This window comes from Apis florea, unplaced genomic scaffold, assembly GCF_048593485.1.
Source record: "Apis florea isolate Af1SG1 unplaced genomic scaffold, ASM4859348v1 contig_2350_pilon, whole genome shotgun sequence".
NCBI lineage: Eukaryota > Metazoa > Arthropoda > Insecta > Hymenoptera > Apidae > Apis > Apis florea.
In genome coordinates, this window is record NW_028256565.1 from 2,041,225 (window position 1) to 2,064,581 (window position 23,357).

The 23,357-nt window shown below is 43.2% G+C and overlaps 1 protein-coding gene across 10 annotated transcripts in view; it reads right to left on the reverse strand.

The window, feature by feature from the left end:
- LOC100867902 (nephrin) overlaps positions 1-22,811 on the reverse strand; it is a 102,656-nt gene extending 79,845 nt beyond the window's left edge. For 5 of the 10 annotated variants that reach the window (XR_015291221.1, XR_015291220.1, XM_086905042.1 and 2 more), the window contains exons 1-3: positions 21,100-21,533; positions 19,258-19,485; positions 4,481-4,613 (exon numbers count right to left, since the gene is read on the reverse strand). Coding sequence is in view for 8 of the 10 variants with exons in the window: in XM_086905042.1 (XP_086761168.1) it covers positions 4,481-4,613; positions 19,258-19,384 (260 nt within the window). In the remaining 2 variants the exon portion in view is untranslated. Of the gene's footprint in view, positions 1-4,480; positions 4,614-19,257; positions 19,486-21,099; positions 21,534-21,910 lie in introns of those variants that run through there. The other 5 variants (XM_086905044.1, XM_086905040.1, XM_086905046.1 and 2 more) reach the window with 3 other exon arrangements.
- Between the last annotated feature and the right edge of the window lie 546 nt (positions 22,812-23,357).

Consider the following 23,357-nt stretch of genomic DNA (forward strand, 5'->3'; position numbering starts at 1 on the left):
AGCCTCGCCGCTGCTCCGCCGTAGCCCTTTTCTCTCGTTAATCTCGACTCGAGAATCGATAATCCTCCGACGACGATCGAACGAATTTTTAGCAAACGTTTTCATCTCGCGTCCCAGAGATTAACTTTTCTTCGAATGACCTGGTATATTTAACCCTTTCCAACGGTGACTCTCAGGCATCACTGTGTAGAATAATACACTATCAAATGGTTAGATTTTTTTTAAAATTAGATCGTGATCGAACTACATATTCGACGTTGGTCCGAGTTTGATGATAGAAATATTATTTTTTGAAAGTTTCTAAGTTTTGTAAGCTGTACGAATACTGTAATGAAATTAGTTCAAGTGGACATGAGTTTGATTTTTCGTTGTTAAGTAACAAAATTATTTCCATTCGTTAAGAAATTGACGATAGAGAGAAGGAAAACAATAGTGACAAACAATCGAATAAATGAGAGCATTAGGAGGTTTGTAACGACATTTTATTGTGATATTTGCTTTGAGAAACCGAGGATGCTTCTTAATAATTACTTTATTATATAAAATATCACATAGTATAGATTTTTAATATTCAACAATTTAATAAATTCAACAAATTACCTTTCTCCATATGTAAAGATAGATAAAATATTAGAATACAAAAGTTTTATACGTTAATTTGTGTGTGAAATCACTTCAACTTGGCTAAGAAATTCACCAAATCGTGTCGAGTTATTGGTACTCCTGGAGTGGAAAGGGTTAAACCAGTTCTCTGTTTCTACGTTAGATTCTCTCGTTAATCGAGTCAAAACCGATATCCTCGTTTAAATGAAGCGAGAATCGATATTCGTCGACTTTTCTTGAAACGGCCCGATATATTTAAACCAGCGATTGAGATCTTTGGTTTCCAGGTTTCTATTATTAGAGTTCTCTCGTTCCTGCTCTGTCGTTAATCGACTCGAAAATTGTATCCTCGTCCAAATTCGTTCGTTCGACTCTGTCGTCGAATCGACACTGAAAAATGACGAACCTCCGATAATCCGATCGTCGACGATGGATGATTCGGCATTTACGACCGAATTTATCCGGATTCGAGAGAATGGCGCGCGTCAGCAATTAACCTTTGTTCGAGTGGCAAAGGTAATATTTAAATTAAAGAGAAAGACATTCGTCCGGCCGTGAAGAAAAGACCGTTGCGTTTCAAGAATGCGCGATTAGTCTCTTTTTAATCCTGGCACGTGTTTAATAAGCGCGGTATTATCCCTTCTGTCGGACGAGGAGGAGAAGCTCGGTTAACGTTGCCGCCCGGAATAACTTGTTCCTGGTCGCTGCTCGTAAAAAAGAAAAAAAGAAAGAAAGAATCTTAAAAAGTTCTCGGGGCAACGAGCACAGTTTTTAATCCTTCCCTTTTCCACAGAGCTGGGAATAAACGCGTCAGGATACGCGAAATACGTATCCATTTCTTCTTATTTATTCTCCGTCGGAAGAATCAACGATTTCGAGATTCGATTTCTCGAGATTTTTGGGATGAATAAAATCACAAAATTATTTTTTCCCCTTTGATATACGGAGATTTAATTTTTTAAAGAAACGATATTGCTTTTTATTACAATTTGTTATTTCATAAAAATGTGTATAACTAAATGTATATAAAAAGATTTAACATTGCGTTTAATCAATATTTCGTTATCTCCAATTAATGTTACAAACCTATGCTTTGAAATGGAGATAAGATATTCGAACTTAAATTCCTCCAAAACTATCGACAATATCTTCAACTATCAGTTCAGATCGTGGCAAAAGTATTATAGTTTCGTAAAGTTTAAAAAAAAAAAAAAATGAATTTCAAAGATAAAATTAACTCGAGCGAAGACGAAATTAATTTTGTTGAGAAACGACAGATCGATCGTATTCGTCAAGGAATTAGCGATAGAGAAAATGAGGACAGCGATATGGAGATAGCGAGACAAGAAACGTAAGAAATCGAAAAATTATATACACGTAAATGGTGCCGAGTCGTTTCGACAACGAAAACAATCCATCGAAATAATTCCGGTTGATTTCTAATTAAAACCGGATGCAATTTGTATTTGCATTTCATTTGCTTCGTAACGTTGGGACGGAATCAATTAGACGCGAGCTATGATTTAAGTGTACGTCACGAAGACGGCCGCGTATCATGCACACGCGTATCCTGTGTAACTCCATTTATGCATGTACACACAGCTGTACCAATGCATGGGCAATAAGGGGGATTGATCGACAGCCATTTTGAAATTCACTACTATCCACTCGAGGAAGCAACTCTCCCTCCCCGTGCAACGTTATTGCCTCCTCGAGTCTTGAAAGGAGACTATCATCGATCCTTCCCTTTTTCGCGGAGCGTCGCACAGGCTGGGCGAGAAGAGGGGGAACAAAACGATCGTCAACTTCGATCGCTCGCTCACTGCGAATTAACGACTCTTGGCGAGCATCTCGTCCCGTCTGAGCACGTCTGACGGATACACGTCTGGCCGGGCATCACCTTCAAAAATTAAATTAACCGAATTCGGTTAAGGAGTTTCGCTCGCTTTCCGTTCTTCGTTGTTTTTCGAAGATGGAAATTTTCGTGTCTCGGGACGAGAAGAAGCCACACGAAACGAAAAGACTTCTTTAACTATTTTTCTCGTTTCGCTTTTGATACGAGCGAGGCAAACTTTGTGTATTTTGCTTTTTCTTTCTTTTTTTTTTTTTTTTTTTCAAAAATGAAAAGAATATCACGATCATGATAAAAGTCCACGAAATATTTCTCGTTTATCCGGATTCTTCGAGCGATTCTTCCGGCTCTTCTCGAAGCAGTGTACAAACGACATCATGACGTATGTATTTCGTTTCGTTTGTCGTTTGTATATACCGGATATATTTCGAAGATGCAGCTAAATTTTGTGATGTCGCGTTCTTTGAAAGAGCGACATAAAATAGAGGTCCGCCAAACATTTTTCATCTCGACTTTTCGATTGCTTGACTTTTTTTTTTTCCTTCTTTCTTCTTCTTCTTCTTCTTCTTCAATTTTGAATTATTCATTTTTTCGAAGCACTTTGTATAAACGACGTCGCTCTACTACGCGACGCATACTTTCTTAAACCAAGCGAATTCGTACGAATTTCCTTTCCAGCTATACGTGTTTCGAAGATAGCTAGCTAGCCAAACTTTCCAACTATGAAAAGAGGTCAGAAACACAAGTCCACAAAAGAGTTCTCGACTTTTTGATTGGTTGGTCCTTTTTTTACTCCCTCCCTCCCTCTCTTTTAACCTCTTACCTCTCCACTTTCGGAACACTCTGTACAAACGCTGTGCACATCGCTCCTAAATGAAATAATTTATTCCGCTTCGTATTTTTTTTTTTTTTTTTTTTTCAACTTTTCTATTCCCCGTGCTGCGACAAAGATTAAATATTAATATCGAATTCCGCCCTCCGTTGCGTGTCGAATATCAGTGGCGCGAAGAGGAGGAGGAGGAGGAGGAGGAGGACATTTCGAAAGTTTTTATCGTGCGCACGAGCAGCAGTGTGAGTAGCACAAGTACCGACAGAATGGTTCAACCGAGAGAATAAAAAGCAGAGTTCTCCCTCTCTCCGGCTTTTTATGTATTTCTCTTGGAACGAAATAAGACTTTTTTTACGAGACGCGATAATGCCAAGGCGTGGAAAGCCGGCTAGAGTATTACTGCTGTGGTGTCGCTGTTTTTTAAAAACAGTCGCTCGCGCGCCTTCACGACCCTCCGAGATTCCTCCTGAATAACGATCGTTCAATGTCCGGTCGCGGTTCAAATTATTCACGTTGATTAAAATTTTCGTAATCGAATTTTCGTTCTTGGTCGATTTACAAAAAATTTTAACAACATTCTCAACTTGGTTAGAATCGATTTTTTTTTTTTTTTTACAAAATTTTGATTCCCATGGAGGATCGGATGGAAAAAGAAAGAGAATTTTAAATGGAGACCGAAGAAATGTGCAATCGTGGTGAAACGATGGCTCGCGTTACCAAGAAAAAAAAAGAAATGCCAGTACTTTGAGGTTGATCCTCTTTTCACGAAGATTCTCCTCTCTTCATAAAGGCGGCGATATTTACGGGGATGGAATCGGTTGTCGAGGGAAACCTGGGCAAAGGCGACTCGCGGCTTAACGAAATCCCATTTCACCCCTCTCCTCCCCCGTGTATTCGGCTATTCGCGAATCCACACGTGAAAATTGCGGGAAATCTCCCTTCTTCGTCCCCTTTACCGTATTCTCGCAACATTTCGAACAACGACTCGAAGACTTGGAGAAAGCAGGTACGTAAATCCGAATATATCGACCAGGTTTGGAACGATATATTTTTCTCTCCCTCTTTTTTTTTTTTTTTTTGCAGACAAGAAATTACGACGAAAGAGGTGTGACGATCGTATATCGGCGGAAATATCGAGAGGAGAGGAGCGCAGGGATTTTGAATAATACCCATCGTAAATAACAATGATGGCTTACCTGTAGAGAGGTTCGCCGCTGTCCTCTTTGAACCAGAGCACCATGGAGACGGCATCGTTCGGCTCACGGGGTTGTATATTACAGGGCAAAGTTGCCCTCTGTCCTGCCACTCCCTGTATCGACTCCATGGGTACTGCAACACACATGGACGATGGGGCGTTGAAAAATTCTTTTTTTTTTTTTTCAGCTATCGAGCGGAAGAATTATGACGTGGCGCGATTTTTCGAAAAAAAGATGGGGAGAAGGAAAATTCGGAGGAGCGCGAAAGGAACGAGTGAAGTTTCCAGCAATTTTGTCCGGCCGCTCAACTCGTGAAAATGAATTTCGCCGTTTCCCCCCCCCCCCCCTTGGTCGAGAAATGAAACGTATCGACGTTCCGTTTAAAAACCTTTTATCGAGAGCAGCGGAGCCTGGAGCACCTTCGAAATTAAGAATTACGACGAGCCTGGGGGTTATGGATATTTCTCCCCGAAAAAAAGGAGGAATTGGCCAAGATCTATCGCCGGTGGAGTATCGGAGGGCCTCGTTAATAGGGTGGAAATAATTCATCGATTTTCACGATATTCAATCTTACATTCCCGGGGCGGCGACACGAAATATACCTTAACATGAGTGCACGCGCGTCGTGCACTAGCCGGCTCTCTCGTTAAATCTCTTCTCGCGTTAAGCCGACGGTGAAAAATTGCCCGTGAAATAAATTATTTTTCAAATCTGCGATACACTTGCCGCGCATACGGATGAAACATTCGCTTTACGAGAGGCGAATCGAAAGGATTTTTTTTTTTTTTCCCCCTTTCTTTTCGCAAATAATCATTTTAGAGTGGAACGAGGATGAATCGAATGGAGATGCAGAAACGCGTCACGCGTTATAATTCTCTCTCTCCCGTTGAAATATTTTCTTTAAAAAAGTGAACGTTCGTTCTCGACGAAGCCGAGTCGTAGTGATGATAGATGTAAACACAGATACGTGAAAACACAGAGGTCTGGAAAAGGACGCGGGTAATAACAATCCGCGGCGAAGGTCGTAAAGCGAATCGGTTGTCGGACGCGAAGTGGGCACTCGAGCATGGCTCACGACACTCGGCGTCCCGCCGATAATGCAGATTTTTATCGGGCAACTTGGCTCCCGCGTCAACGGAATTCATATGAATAATCCTTCCGCGTTCCGGTTCTTTTTTTTTTCCTCTCTTTCTCTCAAAGTTTTCGAGAGAGAGAGAGAGACAGGTTCTCGAATTTGTCCCCCTCTCCCTTCCCCGTTCGGTAATTAGCCGAGCATCGATCGCTCAACGACTACGACGACGACGACAACCCGTCGTTGAATTAACGTCGATGACTCGCAAATATTTACGATACGAGTCGGTAAATCTCGTTCCGCGAGAAATACCTCGTTACCTCGTTCCTCTATTATTTATTTATTTATTTATTTATTTATTGACGCAAGCAATTCGATACGCGTTGAAACCTGTTGTTGTAAAATTAACGCGAATAAGAAAATACGAGGGATAGTCTTCTGTTCGATCGATCGAAATTCGTTGGGAGGCAGGATGGAATTGAATATCGGGAATATTTTTGTTTCGGATAATTATTTATCGATTTTTCCTTCCTTATTCACGATACATTTATATGTATGTATATATATATATTTATTTGCATGATGTTATTGAAAGAGGGTAACGCGGGATGAAAGAGAAACGAGAGGCATTCGTTGGAATCTTTCAAGATGATACGGATTCCGGGGGAGTATTCTCTGGCGTCCCCGTAAAATGAGTTTTCCCGGGGAAAATGACAACATCGTCGCGGAGTTTGTCGGTGAAATTCGTTTAAGTCGATGTCGTGCTCGGTCGTCGCCGAGGACAACGTTTCGAGTCTCTGTGCATTTTGGCGCGGAAACACGTATTGCATTTACGTCCGCGTTACAACGACTTTATGCAAGTACGTGCTTCCTCAGACTGTTACGCGGTAATGCAGAAATTCGTTTTACCCGCTAGAATTGTAGAAGAAGTATCGCCCGTATTAGCTCTTCTTTCCCTACCCGACCAAACCTATACAACGGTCCAAATTTACATTTCGAAAAATTGGGAAAATTGGCCGTCCAATTGGCCTGTTTTCGTTGGTCAGCTCGTTCTTCCGTTCAATTTTCGAACGTTCGTCGAAAGCAGGAGAATCGATCGTTTTTGAATCTTGATCAAATATACATGCATATTTTTGATTCTACACACAACAGATTTGTTCCTCCGATCGGCTCGAAATAATCATTGTGTTTAACGTGTTTTATACGAAATTCGCTCGTTCATTTCACGCGATTGCAATACACATAACCTTAGTGTACATCACGTTTCGATGGCGCGCGTCGAAAGGATTGATCGATTCGGAATGGGTATAATAAAGGGGTCGGATTAATTTGCCCACTCATCGCGCGCTTCATTACAGGCCGGTATAACGAGATCTAATTATAATGTAGATCGAAAACTATTAGGCTCGCATTGTATTGCACACGCGGGATATATTGCGACTTTCCCCCGCGCCTCCTCCCCCACGGGGGAATTTAATTTAAATTCTTTGGAAAACAATGACGTTGTGAAGCGGCACCACCGTGAAGCGGTCATATAATAAACCGAGTCTGCTTGTGACACTTCTGTTGATGAGTATAATTACCGCGACGCTAAACTCGGACCAGAATTTTCCAAGCCAACCTACGTCCCCCTGCCCCCGTTCTTTCGCCACTCCAATCTGTCCCGTATACGACAAATTTTTGTCACACTCTAGATCTATCTTCTTGCTCGCGTCGCTCACTTTCGTCCATTTTCTTCGTCCATCCATGAGCATTGGCTTGCTCGGAAAGTAATTTCGTTTCTTCACGCGAGTGTCGCTAGCGTTGAACGTTTTTATCCAGCCAACTTCACTCTAAATCGTGTTGTTGGTATTATATACGCGTTTCGAGAGTTGGCATCTCGTGGTTTATTTATACGAAAACTTTGCTCGATTCTTGCTCGCGCGCGTTTTTTTCGTGATAAGATAAAGATTGAAAATTCGAAAAGAGCATTTTCGGCGTTAACAGTGTCGTCAGTGTGGAGACTTGGTTTTCAAAATTTCGTTCCAACGTTAACTCGAGAAATTGCTGCTAGATCGAATTTGTCCAATTCGACTGTTCGTGATGTGCTTAAAAAAGTGTCATGAGAAAAAGGAAATTACTTTCCGAATACACATAGAGACTTTGAATTATTTGCATTTTCTCGAGGAAGGGAATAAATTCGAGAATAACAGAGCCCCGTCACTCCCTCGAAATGTTCTCACAGTGCCACTACAAATATACCGCGTGGCGATAACTTCACGCTTGCGTGTTCACCATCATTCGTGAACTTTGCAAATACGATCCTCCCTCTTTAGTAATCGAAACAGTTATCGCGTTTCATCGATCATTGCACATTATTGTGTTTGTGAGATAGATAACTCTCTCTCTCTCTCTCTGTTACGTCTCGTCGTCCAAGTTTCGAAATTTTCTTCGATTGAAAAAGTTGTCGGCCGAGCAACCGACACGACTTTCTTTTCGTCGTCTGGACTTTTAATTCTTCTGGCTGGCAAAGGATAAAGATATATAATATATATAAACGAAGAATCGTTCTCTTACCTTTGGCGGGGGTAAGAAGAAAGAGATATTCCGTATTTATAACCTTCCTCCCGAGGAGGAGGGCTGGCAAAAAGAATAGGCCAAGCAGAATATCTTTCCTGCCTCTTTATGTCCGGTCGCCGGGATGGAATGGAGGGAGGGGGAGGGGGGCTGCTGCGAAAAACGGGTCGTAAAGGTTTCGGCGCAGCTGGCTCGCATACATTACAGCCTTTATTCCGCGGGAAAGGAAAAATGGAGCGGGTGGGGAGGGTGAAAGTTTTGAAAGATGGTTGGAAATCTAACGGACGGGAGGGCCCTGTTGTATCGGCCGACAAAGAGTGCAACGCAACCGATACCCGGATCGAATTCAACGGGTCCCTGACGAGGGAGAGCACAGGCGTTCGAAAGGGTTGGCGAGTAATTGGACGTGACTCGAGAGATTGGAGGAGGAAATTAAAACATCGATGGCGGGAAGAAAAGTTGAAAAGTTATAAATGGATAGATTTTCGACGAAGGAAGGAAGGAAGGAAGGAAGATTTTCGTGGTGGAGAAATACATTTTGGTGGTAATTTCTTCGCGACTCGGTTCTACCGAACCGGTGAAAACTTGCTTACCCGCGATTCTTTTCGTATTTTTCCTCGAGCGTCAGCTATGAATCGCGCGTATGAATTTTGCTTAGCACGTTGAAACGCGTTTCCCCATTTGCGGCCGTTCCGTGTATCGGAGAACCTGTTTCGAAAGGTAAACGGAAAAAGCTTGTCGGAATTGCGTTGCGGAGAGGCAAGAAATATCCTCGAAACGAATACGATGCAGAATGAGAGAGAAAAGAAAAAGGACATTTTAGACTCGGCAACGTTCGATAAATAAAGAAAAATCACTTCGAAAATAATATTAACTTTCCGACTCTCTTCTCTTCCGTTCTCTTTATTTTATTTTTGTCCCTCGGATATATATATATATATATTTTCTTAAAGAAGAGATTATATTAAAAGGGAAGGTCGAGTATTAAACTTTAGCCAGTTCACAAAGTGAGGGTATTTGCGTCACGTTTCAATGGAACGTCCCGATAATTAAAGCAATATCAAGCCGAGCAACAGGCTCGAGTTTTACCCCGCCTTATTAGGTTAGGTTAGCTTCGTTTCGAGGCAAGCCTCGAAAGATTAACCTTGAGGAGGAAACTTGAGCCGGCTGAGAAGGATTTACATTTGTACACGCGACACGTACGAGTCGATGCACGTACGAAATTCGAAACGTCCATTCTCTCGCAGAAACGTAATTTCGAAAGCGTGTCGCTTCGACGCCTTGGAAACGTGCGTCAAACGAGGATTATTACCGAGGACAATGATGATGGATCGACGATAAACCCGTCCCGAGGACGCAACAGGATGCAAACGGAAGAGAACGATCGAGTAATTCGCAAACAATCGTTACACACGCTCGGCCGTATCACGTGCCGACCTTTTAACCACGTTACGCGACTTCAATTTGAACCGTAACGCGTCACGCTGGGGGGGAACGTTGATTTCGATCGCGCAAAGTGCGTCCCGGCACACAGTGGCGGCGCTGTTTACACACGGGTTTACTACGACACGAGCCCGTAAACACGCCTCGTGTGTACACGCGCCAAACCTTAATTTTATAACATTGTTCACGGTCGAAAAAATAGCGGGGATCGAAATACCTTTTTCTCATATTAATCGCGCTTGATTTATGAACGTGCTCGATGAAGGGGACGAGGTAATTGCGACCGGTCGATAAATCCATCCGGTGTTGTTTAATCTTGATTTGTTCGTGGATAAAAGAAGAAAAATAGGGAACAAGAGAAAAGATATACACGAGTTGCACGACACACGAGTTGGATGAGAAATGTTTCCCGTCAAATCCATCGACAAACGAGATGTTGGCCGGCTGCCAGACGTGCTTGCCTAACGCTCCTACGTTCCCGCCCAGCTCGCCGTGTTTACTAACCGGCCGATTTACGGGGATAAAGAATGGAAGGAGGGCCACCACTTACGGTTTCGCGGTTTCCCCGTGAAATTACAAGAGTTTATCGAGTCCCCTCGACCTTATATCGTTTCACGGCCGCCGCAACCTTTGCCTCTCCTGTCAAGGCTCCGGATTTTCTCCATTCGAGATTCGATCGAGATCGGGCGTCAAGAGAGAGAGAGAGAGAGAGAGAGAAACGAAAGAGTCGCGATAACGTTTAATGGAAATGGGTCAGGTCGGAAGGAATGGAAATCGTCGGCCGAATCTCGTTTCGGATTCTTCGATCCGCAAAGAAAATCGACGAGTTTGTCTTTGCTTTCCCCCCTGTTTCTTTCTTCTTTTTCTTCTTCTTCTTCTTCCCGGCTCGGCTCGTTTCACTTTTTCTTTGCTTTCCCGCGGTGGCCAAGGAGGAAGGGAGATAGAGAAAGAACATTTCCGAGATTGGTTATAAAGAACAAACGGAAAAGGAATCGATATAATTGACGGGGGAGGACGAACCTTTGCCGAGCAAGTTTCCAACCGGTGAAAGAAATTGTATCCGTGAAAGAAAACGGCAAAGATCTCGGGGGCTGCATTATTCAGTTCGAAATCGAAAGCGCTCTTTCGCCCTTCCATTTCCGTGTCCTCCGGCTCGCTTCCCTATCCACAACCCCCTTTTTTGTTCTTTCTCGAGAGAGGAAGAGAGGATGCGGTTTTTAAAATCATATCGGAGTGGAATTCTCGTACCGTGACTCGCCCCTCATCCACGAGAAAACCTCTTACCGCGATTTACAGCGCGTCTGACCCGTCACGGCCCCGTTTCGCCACCACTCTCGTATCCCCACGCGTCCACGTATCCTAATTTTACGACTCTTCAACGTTATGAATTCAAGCGATTTTTCCCCTCTCTCTTTTTATCGCTTCGCTCTTGTTCGTCGCGGTATAAATAATTATTGGAACGTTGTTGTTGTTGTTGTTGGAAACGTTGGGTTATCGGAATACCGTAATAATAATTCATACGGTTACAATGGCACGGCTCGTTGATAAGGGTTATTGCACGCGCGTTACCCGCGCCACCAACCGACGATTACACGTCGAATGGAAAATTTGGTGTACGAGAGGCAATAACGACAATCGTTTTCGAAGGCGACCGCCTTATTTTTCGACGCGCATCGTTGGCCACGATCGAATACGACGACGACGATGATGATGATAACGGTAATTGTTCATTATGATTAATCGATCGGTGTTTTCTCGCAAACTGACTCTAAAAAATTATTTTTAACCCAAAAATTAGAAGAGTTAAAAAAAAGTATTATACATAGGTTGTGAAATGATGACGGATGAATATGCATTTAACCCGAGTTTGACATTCGTGGCGATAGAAATATTATTTTCAAAGTTTCTGAGTTTTGTAAGCGTGGAATGAATTGTAATGAAATTAGTTCGAGCGGAGATGAGTTTGATTTTTCGTTATTGAGTAACGAAATTATTTCTGACGATAGAGAGAAGGAAAATAGTGATAAAAATAGAAAGATATAATATAAGAAGATGAAGTATGTTATTGGAATTGTAAGGTTTGTAACGATATTTTACTGTGATATTTGCCTTGACAAACATAACATAGATTTTCTAATATTCAACATCGTCTGGAGTTGTTGATTCGCCGTTAATAATAAGAATTAAGAATAAACCGTGTTATATAAACTGTGTCTTTTTAAGCTCACTGTGTCGCACGGCGAAAAAACAGGATCGAAAAGAGCGATGGCGTGACATCCGATACGTAAACACACGTATATAAACTCGACAACTAAAGGTCACATTGACCAACCGTTAGGGAATGGTTGGACGAACATTTCCGCGAAAGATGGATGGATCTTACACCTCTAGATTCTTATCTTTCGTTCGTAGAAGCCGTGAAAGCAATGTGCATTTATAAACTTTTCCTTGTAAAATTTAATCTATTTTTACATTACATCGCGACACAATACTTGTCTTGCGAGTAACGAAAGGATAAGAATAATAATGTACGACTGAACTAAAAGCAAGATAAAGATAACATCGAGCAACGATATACTTTTTAAATTTTCTGGGTATGATGAGTATAATACGGTTAATAAAAATCCGACATAAATTCAGTTTCCCCTTCCCTGCATTCTTTTCAACCATATCGTTTGACCTACACGTTTATACGTAAACATTTTGTATATCCACGTAAGAAGGATTCGAATCCTCCTACACGAAGAGGAAACGTTGGTTCTAATCTAAAGGCAAGATATTCGGGAAGCGAAGTCGTAAGCAGTGGCTGCGTCGAAGCCACCTTATCGCGAATGGCATCCGTTCGATGCGTTTGTCGGTGGATCGCGCGTGCTGCCAGCACCGATTAGACGATTTTAACCGGCAGATAGGGAGACGTTCTCGAACGAAACGGCGAAATTTTGCGTTCCCTCCTCCTCCGAAGGAAAGTTGGAAATCGGTTATCGTGCTAATTGACCACGGATTATTGGACCCGACGTCGTTAACCAAGGTATATACATATATATATATATATATATATATACACGTATATATAGCTTGAAGCGAGTCGCTTCAATTCGATTTCTCTCGTACCCGTTGATCGTAATTGAGATCGATTATCGATCAAGCTCGTTTCGAGGGGAGAGGGAAGGATGTGCTCAAAGGAAGGGAAGGAGGATGCGTGTTTCCATTATGAAGTTGCCTCGTTCCAAAGTTATTCGATAACGGCGGCCCAAGTGTTCGCGATGTAAATTCTCACTCGTACTTACAACCAATTTTCTCTTTCCGATTATTGATTCCAAATTCCACGAGGATGTGTATTTGGCGCGATCGAAATTTTCGTCTTGGTCCACGGGGAGTAAAAGTTTCGTTAAGAAAGTCGAATATCGATAATTGGTGGAAAATCATTTTGTATAAAAATATCCGCTGCTGCGTGTTCCTGATTAATTAAAACTTGAACCGCCCTCCCTCCTCGAGGGGATTTTCACCGGTCAACCTACTACGCCCACTCTCCTCTCCGAGCTGGAAGGTAGTTTTGTAAGAGTCTCGTTTCACGGTTGTTGAACAATCCTTTCAATAACCTTCCCTCCCAATCTTTTGATTTACGTTTCTCCCCACGAAATTCGAATAATACTCGTCGTTTGTGAATCGATCGAACCGATTTCTATTAACGTAGACGGACGCGTGTTATCTTTGAATCGTCGTGGGAAGGAAGAAAGAATAATAGAAATATTTACATTTCTTGCGTTATCTTTTCATCTTGAGGCACGTTGTAACAAACATACGCGTTTAAAATCGTTAAGAGTTTGTGAAAGGGAAATAATTCTGGTTGATAGAACACAAGCAGGCAAGGAAAGCACGTTACACAACTTAGGTTAAAAAATCTGCCGCACACGTCACATATGTTCCTCGACCTCGAAATCGACGTAGAAATGAAGCGTTGAGAAAGAACAAAAGCTGGAGGGGATCAAGAAACTTTAATAACATCTTTGACAATACCTATGTAGAAAAAAGAAAGACCAATCGCAACGTTAAATGCACACAATGGAATACACGGATATATAAACGGAATCATTAAAATCGAAGAATGGAAAGGATTGGTTTTTGACAAAATTGTTCGAACGAATACATCGGTTGCACGAAATCAACTTCATCGATCGATTCGCAGATATTCGCGGGGCGGAAATTTTAAAGCGATAAATTTTATCTCGCCCAATATTTGAACGATAATATTATGTGGACAAAATTATATATTCATACGCCGTTTCATGTAAATTACACCGTTATTCGATACAGAATTTCGTGGTGCAAGGAAAACAAAGTTTTCGATATATATAAATATATAATATATATCGTTAACGAGTTTCACTTTTAGACAACCGCCGCCCATTTTCCTCCCTTTGAATGGGAATTCAACGCGTGGGGGTTGGTTTTCATCCTTCCGTGGAAAGTTGGCGGCACGATCCGATCGACCGACCGTCGGCGGTCCTCGAGGATAATCCGCGTTAACGAGAGAAATTACGATGCTTCCACGCTTTCAAAAATGCCGGATGGATAAAAGCTTTTATCGATGCGCGGATACAGATCGTTAACGAAATGCGCGATAAGAGACCCTCCTCACCCCCTCGCGCAAAGGGTAACGCGATTTCGAAAATTCGAGGAGGAATACAGGGCGAGGCTAAACTACGACGGCGGAAAACCAATCCTCCGAAATATTTGCCCACCCTCGAGAGAGTGCAACTCGATTAATTACCAGTTAGTTTACCTTCCTTTGATCAATCGCTCGACGTCATTACTCTCTCTCTCTCTCTCTTCGATTCGAATTTGTGCTCCACTTAGCATCGTTCCATATTTCCGATTATACGAAAGAAAAGGGAAGGAAAGAAGAAAGTAACGCGAGAGCGGAGAAAACGACTCGTTAACATTAATTCTATCGACAGTTTGGGTCGTCAACGAAATGACCGATGCTTAATTTATTCCGAATTTATTTTTATATATAATTTATATATAATTATACACTTGAAAAAAACCAAAACTTAGCATATTTCTGAAAGATTAGATTTTCGATGTGTATAATTAATAAACCAGACTTTACGGAGAAAAAAAAAAAAAAAAGAAATTGAAATACCGAAGAATATATTGTATTTTGCATATTTTAGGAAAAGTCGTAAAGTTTGATGGCCATGAGTTTGAAAACGGCCAATTTGACCGTTACAGGTAGGTTTAGTGTTAACATCGTCCGGATATGAATGTAAAAAGAAAAAAAAAAAAAAAAAAAGACAGCGGCGGCAGATAATAACAGTTAAGGGCGGTGTCGATATTGTCGATATGTGTCCGACCGAATTTATTTCGCGCAAATGCGCCCGTGATATTAGCGCGTGATTACGGTTACAAGCCGTTATTTAATAACCGCGTTTCATTGACCACCGGATTTTGTGACGTTAACCGCGGATGCGTGGTACATTCGCGTGCATCTGCTGCGCGCCGATTAAAGCCACTTCGAGAAAGATACTAACGGTGTATTTGCCGGATTGAAAATATTGGGGAATTTCGTCGAGAGCGACGTGACACGGGCTATCAAAATCGTGATCAAGAAATATTTTCAAATGCTTCACGAATAGATTCTTATGTAAGCTCTTCACGTGTATAATAAATCTTGTAAGGTGTGGAATTAATATATATTATCGAATGGTTAGATGTTTTTTTTTTTTTTTATCTGACAAATCGAGGATGCATCCCTAGTAAGTTGCTTTGTCATTGAAATATCACGCAACAATATAGATTTTTTTCAATATTCAACAAATTTTCTTTCTTTGTATGTAAAGATGGATATAATATTAAAATATAAAAGTTAATTTATACGTTAATTTCTGTGTGAAATCACTTTAACTTGGCTAAGAAATTCAGCAAATCGTGTTGTTGGTCCCGAGTGCAAACGGTTAACCTTTCGAATCGAAAGCCGGGGTAATTAGCCAGAGATAGAGGAAAGGATATTAACGAGATAGATAGATAGATAGAGAGAAGAGAGGGCGGGTTACGAGGTTAAATTCGAAAAATGCGTACGTTTTAATATCCTCTCTCCCTTTGTCCCCTTTAACGAAACATTATTAAAATAATGGCGGTGCGCGCCACTCGAGAGAAGGGGGGTGGGAGAGGGGGAGGGCAACGTTGCGAGCGAGATCGATATGGCAGAAACGAGGGTCGATGTTTGTATCTTCCGTTTTTATCGAGGCGATAGAAATTGCCTCGTTCGAATAAAACCGTCGAATCTGTGCGCGCGCGTTACTCTAATTTAAAAGAAAAAAAAAAAAAAAAAAAAAAAAAAAAAACAAAGAGAGAAAGAAAGTTTTAAACGTCTTTTCGATCGAGGAAACGCGATTCGATCTCGTTGAATTCTTTAGCTACTAAATTTTCCAGGTGAATCCAGGTCAATGGTGTTCCCCACCGATTCGAACCGCTTAAAGCGTTTGGTTTTAGTTATAAGAGGAGATCGGTGTGTCGTTTGACGACGATACAACGGTTACGTTCGAACGTGATCTTCTGCTTCTTTTTTTGCGCATGCGCGTATTCGTCTCGCTCGATTCGAGAGAGAGAGAGAGAGAGAGAGAAAGGAGTCGTCGGTGCGAAACGGAGATCCGTAAGTTCTTATCGCATCGACTCGACACCGTGGATGTCGCGTATAAATTTCATTGGGGATTGCATCCAGTGTGCGAGAACATGGAATCCTCTTAATACACCCCTGTGAGTTGTACGTAATTAGGTAATTATTATTTCACGTTCGTTTCGAGGTTCGTGTCGCAGAGGAGCTTAGCACGCTGTATCGAAATATCGGCTCTTGGGACGACGGTCCTCCTTTATCGGCTTGCCCCTGCTTTTAACGTGGCTTATGCGGCGGTGATTAAACGGGGGAAAAATTAAAACGGTCCTCAAGAAGATGTTTCGAAATTGGAAAAGTATCTAAAATTCGTTCGATGTTACGTATTACGGGGATAATAAACGGGGATACTTGCTTTGAAATTACCAAAGAGAGGAAGAAAGTTTGCGCGTAAAAGTTTTTCGCCACGAAACAGGTTATAACGTGAGAATTTATTTATTCTATTTTTTTTTTTTTTTTCTTTACAGCGCCTCCTTATAGTTCGTAAAATCTTATAAAATCTTTTTCGAGACCGAACACCGACACACGCATAACTCGAACGAATTATCGTTTATTTCTCCACGAATATCCACCAATCACTTTGCACGATGCACAGTTTCCAGTTTTCTTTCTTTCGGCAACCGCGTCGGTTCGCCACGGAAAGCGACTCGAAAAAGCGGGGTGGAGAGAAAACAGTGACAGACGAAGCACATGGAGTTAAAACACACGCATCCGTTTCACTTCGACGTTTCTTGCGCACGTTCGCTGCGCGGTTAACAAGCTTAGTTCAGAGCTCGCTCGTTAGAGCGGCTTGATCGTTGTTTCGAGTAAGCAGGTGGGCAGGTCGTGCTCCGTTACCGCTGTACCAACAAGAAGGGAAAGCGCGAAAGCGGCTTATATCCAAAATGCGGTCGTCTCCACGCGACGGGAAGAACTTCATCGAATGTGTTTAAAGTTCAACGCCATCCACCCCATGAAACGCACACGGACACACTTTCTCGAGTGATTATATTCGATTATCTCTCGATCTTACATCGCTCGATTTACGCGATAAATGTAACCGGCCGATTTCAAGGATGAGACAACGTTCGAAGGACGATGATCCTGATTCTTTTCTCGAAGAATTGGAAGGGCTCGTTGTTCCTCCTCCTCCTCCGTTCGAGGGAAAAAATATCGATTGCCCCAGGGGCGGTGGAAAATTACCGGGCATTAATCTCGGAAGCTTTAATTAGGAAGGACCGTGACAAACGTAGGAAATTTTTATCTAAACTCTCCCTCCTCTCTCTCTCTCTCCGTTTCGGCATCCCCTTAGGGAGGTAATTTTTACGCGATATTTCGCTCCTTCCTTTTTTCTCCTTCCCTCGACGAGCGCCCTTCCACCCTTTAAAAAGATACCGTCGGGGTAAAGGCAAAGTGTATTTACCGTGGACTTTTTTTTTTTTTTCTTTTTCTTTACAGCCTTCTTTCTTCCCCCTCTCCCTTTCTTCCCTCCATCCAAGAGGGAGTAGGATTTTTTTTTAACCCCTATTTTTTTTATTCGTTTCAGAAGAAGAGAGAGTGAAGAAAGAAAAGGAAACCCTCGAAATCCCGTTTTCGAGATAGTTTGAAAAAATTTGCATCGATCTCTTGCGCTCGCTCGTGTCACGAATTCTGTGCAATTCTTTGCTCGAGTTCGATCGGAAGGAAAAATACCTTGGTAAACTCGTTGACCAAGGAACAGGATATATCGTGGCAGGCGAATGTAAATTTTTTTCAAGATCGAACAAGAAGAAGACCCTCGACAAAGATTAACCGAAAGAGTCTCTCGTTCGAGTGTCGGGTCGAACGAAAATTGTCGCGAGGCTCGAAAAAGGAAACGTCGTTTCTTCGTTAATATTCGAAGGCACTTCTTTCGATTGGCTTAAACTTTACCTTCATAAAATCGGCCAACACGCTTTTGAATCTCTCGTTAATCAACGAGATTAACGGACAACCGAGAACTTCATCTTGACCAAGCCTCGAGAATATTCAATTTAATTATCGGAAAAATTGCCCTCTCTATTTCTCTCTTTCTTTCTTCCAAAGCGTTGGTTTGGATCCATCGAGCCGATATTTTCTCCCGACCAAGGATGGACTTTCGAAACCCAAATTTTCGAGAAAAAAAAAACTGCCGGTTTCGGGGAACGAAATTAACAGCCAAGTTCCATGCAAGAGCAAACGTTGGCCTCGGTTCAACAACCGAGGGTTAACTCTTAACTCTAATATTTAACCGTCTGAACCAGCTTTCGTTCGGGGAAACCTCTTCTTTCCTAACCGTTGCTAAATAATAAAAAAGAGAGAGAGAGAGAGAAAGAGAGAAGTGAAAAATATATCCAGTTGGACATTTGTTCCTTTCGTTGGAAGAGCACGTGTGTGCTTGCTTCTCGTCGCTTTTCCACGCATCGGCCGTTTCGTTCAAAGAACCGAATCGTCCAAGGGGACGGATCTCTCCCCTGGCGACGGATCCTTCTGATTTCCATATCGTAATTAATTTCTCATTTAGCCGGGGCGCATCGCATTAATTATACGTCCCACGGCGACGCTCCGACCGTATACATATCTAATTAGTTTGGTTTCATCCACGACTTATAAAGCGTGCACGCTCCACGATTAATCCGTTAAATCCCCCCGGTCCCTCTTCAACGCGTTCTCCTCTCCCCCCTTCTTTCGCGATCGTGAAAAAAAAAAAAAAAAAGAATCGTTTTGTATCTCGTCTACCAATTTTTTAGCTTCAAGAATTTCCCCCCCCCACCCAATATCGATATTTTAATATAAAAGGATCGCTATTCTACCTCTTTGATACCACCACCACACTGTTATTTGGCGCGCATAGCCCGGGCCAAAATTCTACAACGAATTCCACGAATTCTGTCGAATTCGCGAAACGAAATGCATATCCGTTGATTCTCGTGTCTACAAAAGGGACGAGTAGAACAAATATAATTAATCCTCCCCTTTCTCAATCATGAAAAACGAAGTTGGCGCGAATTTCGAGAGGTTTCCCTCTCGAAGTGTTTCACGAGTCGTTATACTCACTCGGATGATCCGGCTCGGTGTTGTTGCTCGCATCCTCTCGCATAGACGTGGCCGTGGTTTTTCTCGACTGTGCGTTGGCAATGGTCGATAGCTCGATGCACGTCACAGCGATCAATATCCACAGCATACTGACGAAACTGTTGTCCCTTGACAATTTCACCCTGGATGAACCATCCTAACCGCGTTCACGTCTTGCACGTTCTCCGCCCCGACGCTCCCGTTCTTCGTCTATCAACAGAACACATTTACGATATAACTTTTTCGTTTCGATTATTTCACACTTTCGAGACGAATCTCACTTTTGGAATAAATAATAATAATAAATTGGGATCGATCGAAGATTTATCATGGCAAGGCAAAGAGAGAGAGAGAGAGAGAGAATAGAAGGAAAGAGGAATCGAATTCCTGGCTCGAAGACTCGAGGATTCGTCTTTGTTAGCCGACTTCCTTCCCGATCATTATCCGCTGACCATTTTCGTATTTGTTCCGTCAATACGACATCCTCCTTTCGAGATTGTCCCCGATACTCGGCCCCCAATCCGGGCTAATTGCCAATAAACGAAACCCGATTCGTCCCTCCCCCTAATTTATCATTTTTCGACGAATTTTCGAAACGATTTATCTCCTTCTCCTTCTTGAAATTCTTTCACCGCGAGAATTCGAGGATTCCCCCCTCCCCCGTGTTTCTGCGGTGCTCGTAATATCGAAGCTTCGAAACGCGATCTCGTCGAAGATTTAAAGCTGCGTAAACATATTGGCGAATAGATCGTAAATCGTTCAAAGATAGCGGAGGGGATTATGATTTACGAGGGGAAAAGCAGGTGGCACTTGTTCGCGAACGACGTGGGGGGCGGGAGGAGAGAGTCGAATTCGATTTCCGTGATCGGCATTATCGGCCCCACCTACCATTTTCTCCGCATTACGGGACACGTTTTCGCTGCCCACGACACTTTGTAAGTACTTTTTACCCGCTCCTTTCTCACGGGATGGAAAAGAGAGGAAGGGAGAGGGAAGTTGTCTTTCGTCCCACACGCGAACTTACTTCCCTCCAGTTGCCTCCACAGCTACAACTATCCTACACCGAATACGTGACCCGAGGATCCCGCCTGGTGAAAATGCACGTTCGACGAAATAGAGAGAGACTTTATTGTCCACTTGATTCGTGTTACGATTCCGGTTTAAAGTTTCTCGGGGGGGAGAGAGAGAGAGAGAGAGAGAGAGAGACGGAATTTTCTTTCTTTCTTTTCTCTCGAAAAGAAATTCGATTTCGAAATTCGAAACGGTTTCAAAAACGGATTCGAGATCTTCTAGATTCGCCAGAACTTTTTCTCCTCGTTGTTTTCTGATCGAATTTTTATTCGTCTTCCCCCTCCTCCCCCGTTCGAATCATCGAGAACGATGACGAATCTTTTCGAATCGTGGCTGTTAAACGGCCATCAGGGGCGAAAGGAAAAGGAAGGGGAAGGCTTTTTCGTTTTTTAAAAAACGACAATCGAAAGATCAGCACTTTCAACGATTTTTAAGACAAACCTAATTTTCCCCGGGAAAAGAAACGTCGTATCGGTTTAGAGAGTTTAACGAGTTTATCTTGGATCGCGTTCGGAAAATTCGCGAAGGAAAAAGGGGAGAGAGCCTTTTTACTACTAGCTCTCGCTCTACCAACCGATTCGGTTCGTTCCCCGATAAAAAGTGTGTTCAATTTCCCGAGAAAATTTCGCGAGAGCCGAGGAAATCGAAAGAAACGTTTGAAAGAGAATCGACGAAACGATCTCTCTCTCTCTCTCTCTCAGTGTTTTGGGAAAGCGATTCCACGGAGATAATTGGGAAACAGTTGTTCCTTACCGGGCAGAAGATCGAGTGCATACACTTTTTCCCTCCAAGCTTCTCCTCCGAGATTCCCCAACGAGACCCGTGGCATATTTCGCGAGTTTCGAATAGGCAGTTACTTGTACTTTCGTTCATCAACCGCACTCCATTCCCCAACTTTCTTCCCACCCCGTAAAGCCATTCCCTCCTCTTCCTTTTAAAAGTTAAACTTCTTCCCCTCCGCAATTTTCCACTCCCGGTTCCGATACTTTTCGTGCGAACGGCGTATTATATTCGGCGAACTTTGCTTTATTAATATTTTTACTACCCCGACGCTTTCCAAAGTTTGCGGGCAAAGGAAGCTCGGCTTTGACTTCGAACAAGGCAGAGATTAGTTTTAATTTCGGTGGCAGAGATGATGAAAAGTAGGAGACGAGAGGTGTACGCGTAGCACTGTTCGACGAACAAGTGGCGCGATGATCGTCGCGTCGTATAATTCTTTCCTCTCTCTCTCTTTCCCCATCCGCCGACGAATCAGCGGCTTGGTCGCATCGGCAACGTCGGACTCGATTGACGAATGATTTTGCCCCGTTCGAAAGCGCGATAATATAATAACGGATCATCGGCGTTATTTTCCGTTCCAACGTTTACCTGGAGTCGAGTCGATATGCGCGTATCGTCGGGGGAATGGAATTCGTGATACGGGGCCGCGGGCAAATTTATGCAGCCGACTAAACCGTCGTTTCGACCGACGGGAAATTATAGAACACCGGCCTCACCGGAAAATTCATTTCGGAAGGAGGAGGGTGTGGAGGAGGTAGGAGGAGGGACTAAACATGAAGCTTACCAGAGGGTGGTCGTCACCGGTGGTAAATCCTTCGACTTCCGACTTCCCCGAACAGCCACGATATACGGCGTATATGTATGTGTGTGTATATATATATATATATCCAAGCGTGGCGCACGGCTTGTTTGCACACTTTTCACAACATCGCCTTTCGAGAAATTCTCCCAGGGCGTGTGTATTCAAGTCCTGGCCAAAGTGCGCCGCGAACACGTGCCGCTATCTCCTCCTATCATCGAAAAGGATGGAAAATCCCCTCCCTCTCTCCTTCTCTCTCGCTTTATCCTCAGTCACTCCTACTTCCAACTATTACTACTACTACTACTACTACTGCTGCTGCTGCTGTTGCTACTACTACTATTACTACCACCGCCGACACCTCCGTTTCGCAACACCTCGCGCACTACTTCCATCGATCCCTCGATCGAATCCCAAATTTCTTTCCACCAACCAACAACAAAGTCTCGTCAACGACGCCGGTCGCGCGACATCGCCGCGGTTATCTTATCTTATCTCGCATCGCTCGATTCGAACGAAAAGAGAAGAGAAGAGAAAGAAAAAGAAAGAAAAGGGGGAGAGAAAGAAAGAAAGAAAGAAAGAAAAGGGAGAGGGGGAAAAAAGAGGACTAACTAACTATAGCAAAGTTTCATCCGGAAGAGGAGATGCATCGTCGTCGTCGCCTCGTCGATCACGTCCAAGTTGTAGCAACGGTGTATCGCGTCGGTGGTCGAGTTTGGGAAACATTGGCCTTTGGGATACACGTCGTCACGTTGTACCCCGCCGGATCGGACGAAATATCGAAGGGAGAGATATCGTGACGCGCGGGGGAAAGGAAAGAAAAAACGTACTCTCCCCTCGCGAGAGGAACGAAGCGTGCGTCCCGAGGTCCGCGATGACACTGGATGCTGCCAATGAGCTTTCGCGCACGGATACCATTCTCGTTCCAACCTGCGCCCTCCAAACTCACCCTTCCCCCTCTCTACGCTCCCCACTTTCCCGCTTCGTGCATGCTCGATAATCTTCGTGCGAGCTCGTCAACCTCTCTCTCTCTCTCTCTCTCTCTGGAGGATCCGTCCTCCAGTGGAGATGGGGAAAACGTGCTTTCCCATTCACCGTTCTGGACAAGAAGGTCGAAAAAGCGCGGGGGTATACGCCGCTTGCCGCAAACTCAAGATTAATGAGGCTACGACGCGATGCTACTAACGGCTCTTTACCGGGGGCCGGGTAATTAACCGATATCGATCGCGAGGAAGGCCGGCGTTGATCGAAATTAATGGAGGGGTAAAGTTTTTTTTTTTTCTTTTTTCTTCCCTTCTTTCTTCTTCCCTCGGCTCGAGAAAAACCGCGCCTAAATAAACGTAAATCCGTCAAAGTGTCGACTCTCCCTTCCCTTCTCGAACGACGGGAGAAAGACACGAACGCGCCAATTACAAACAGAGTTTCGTGTTGT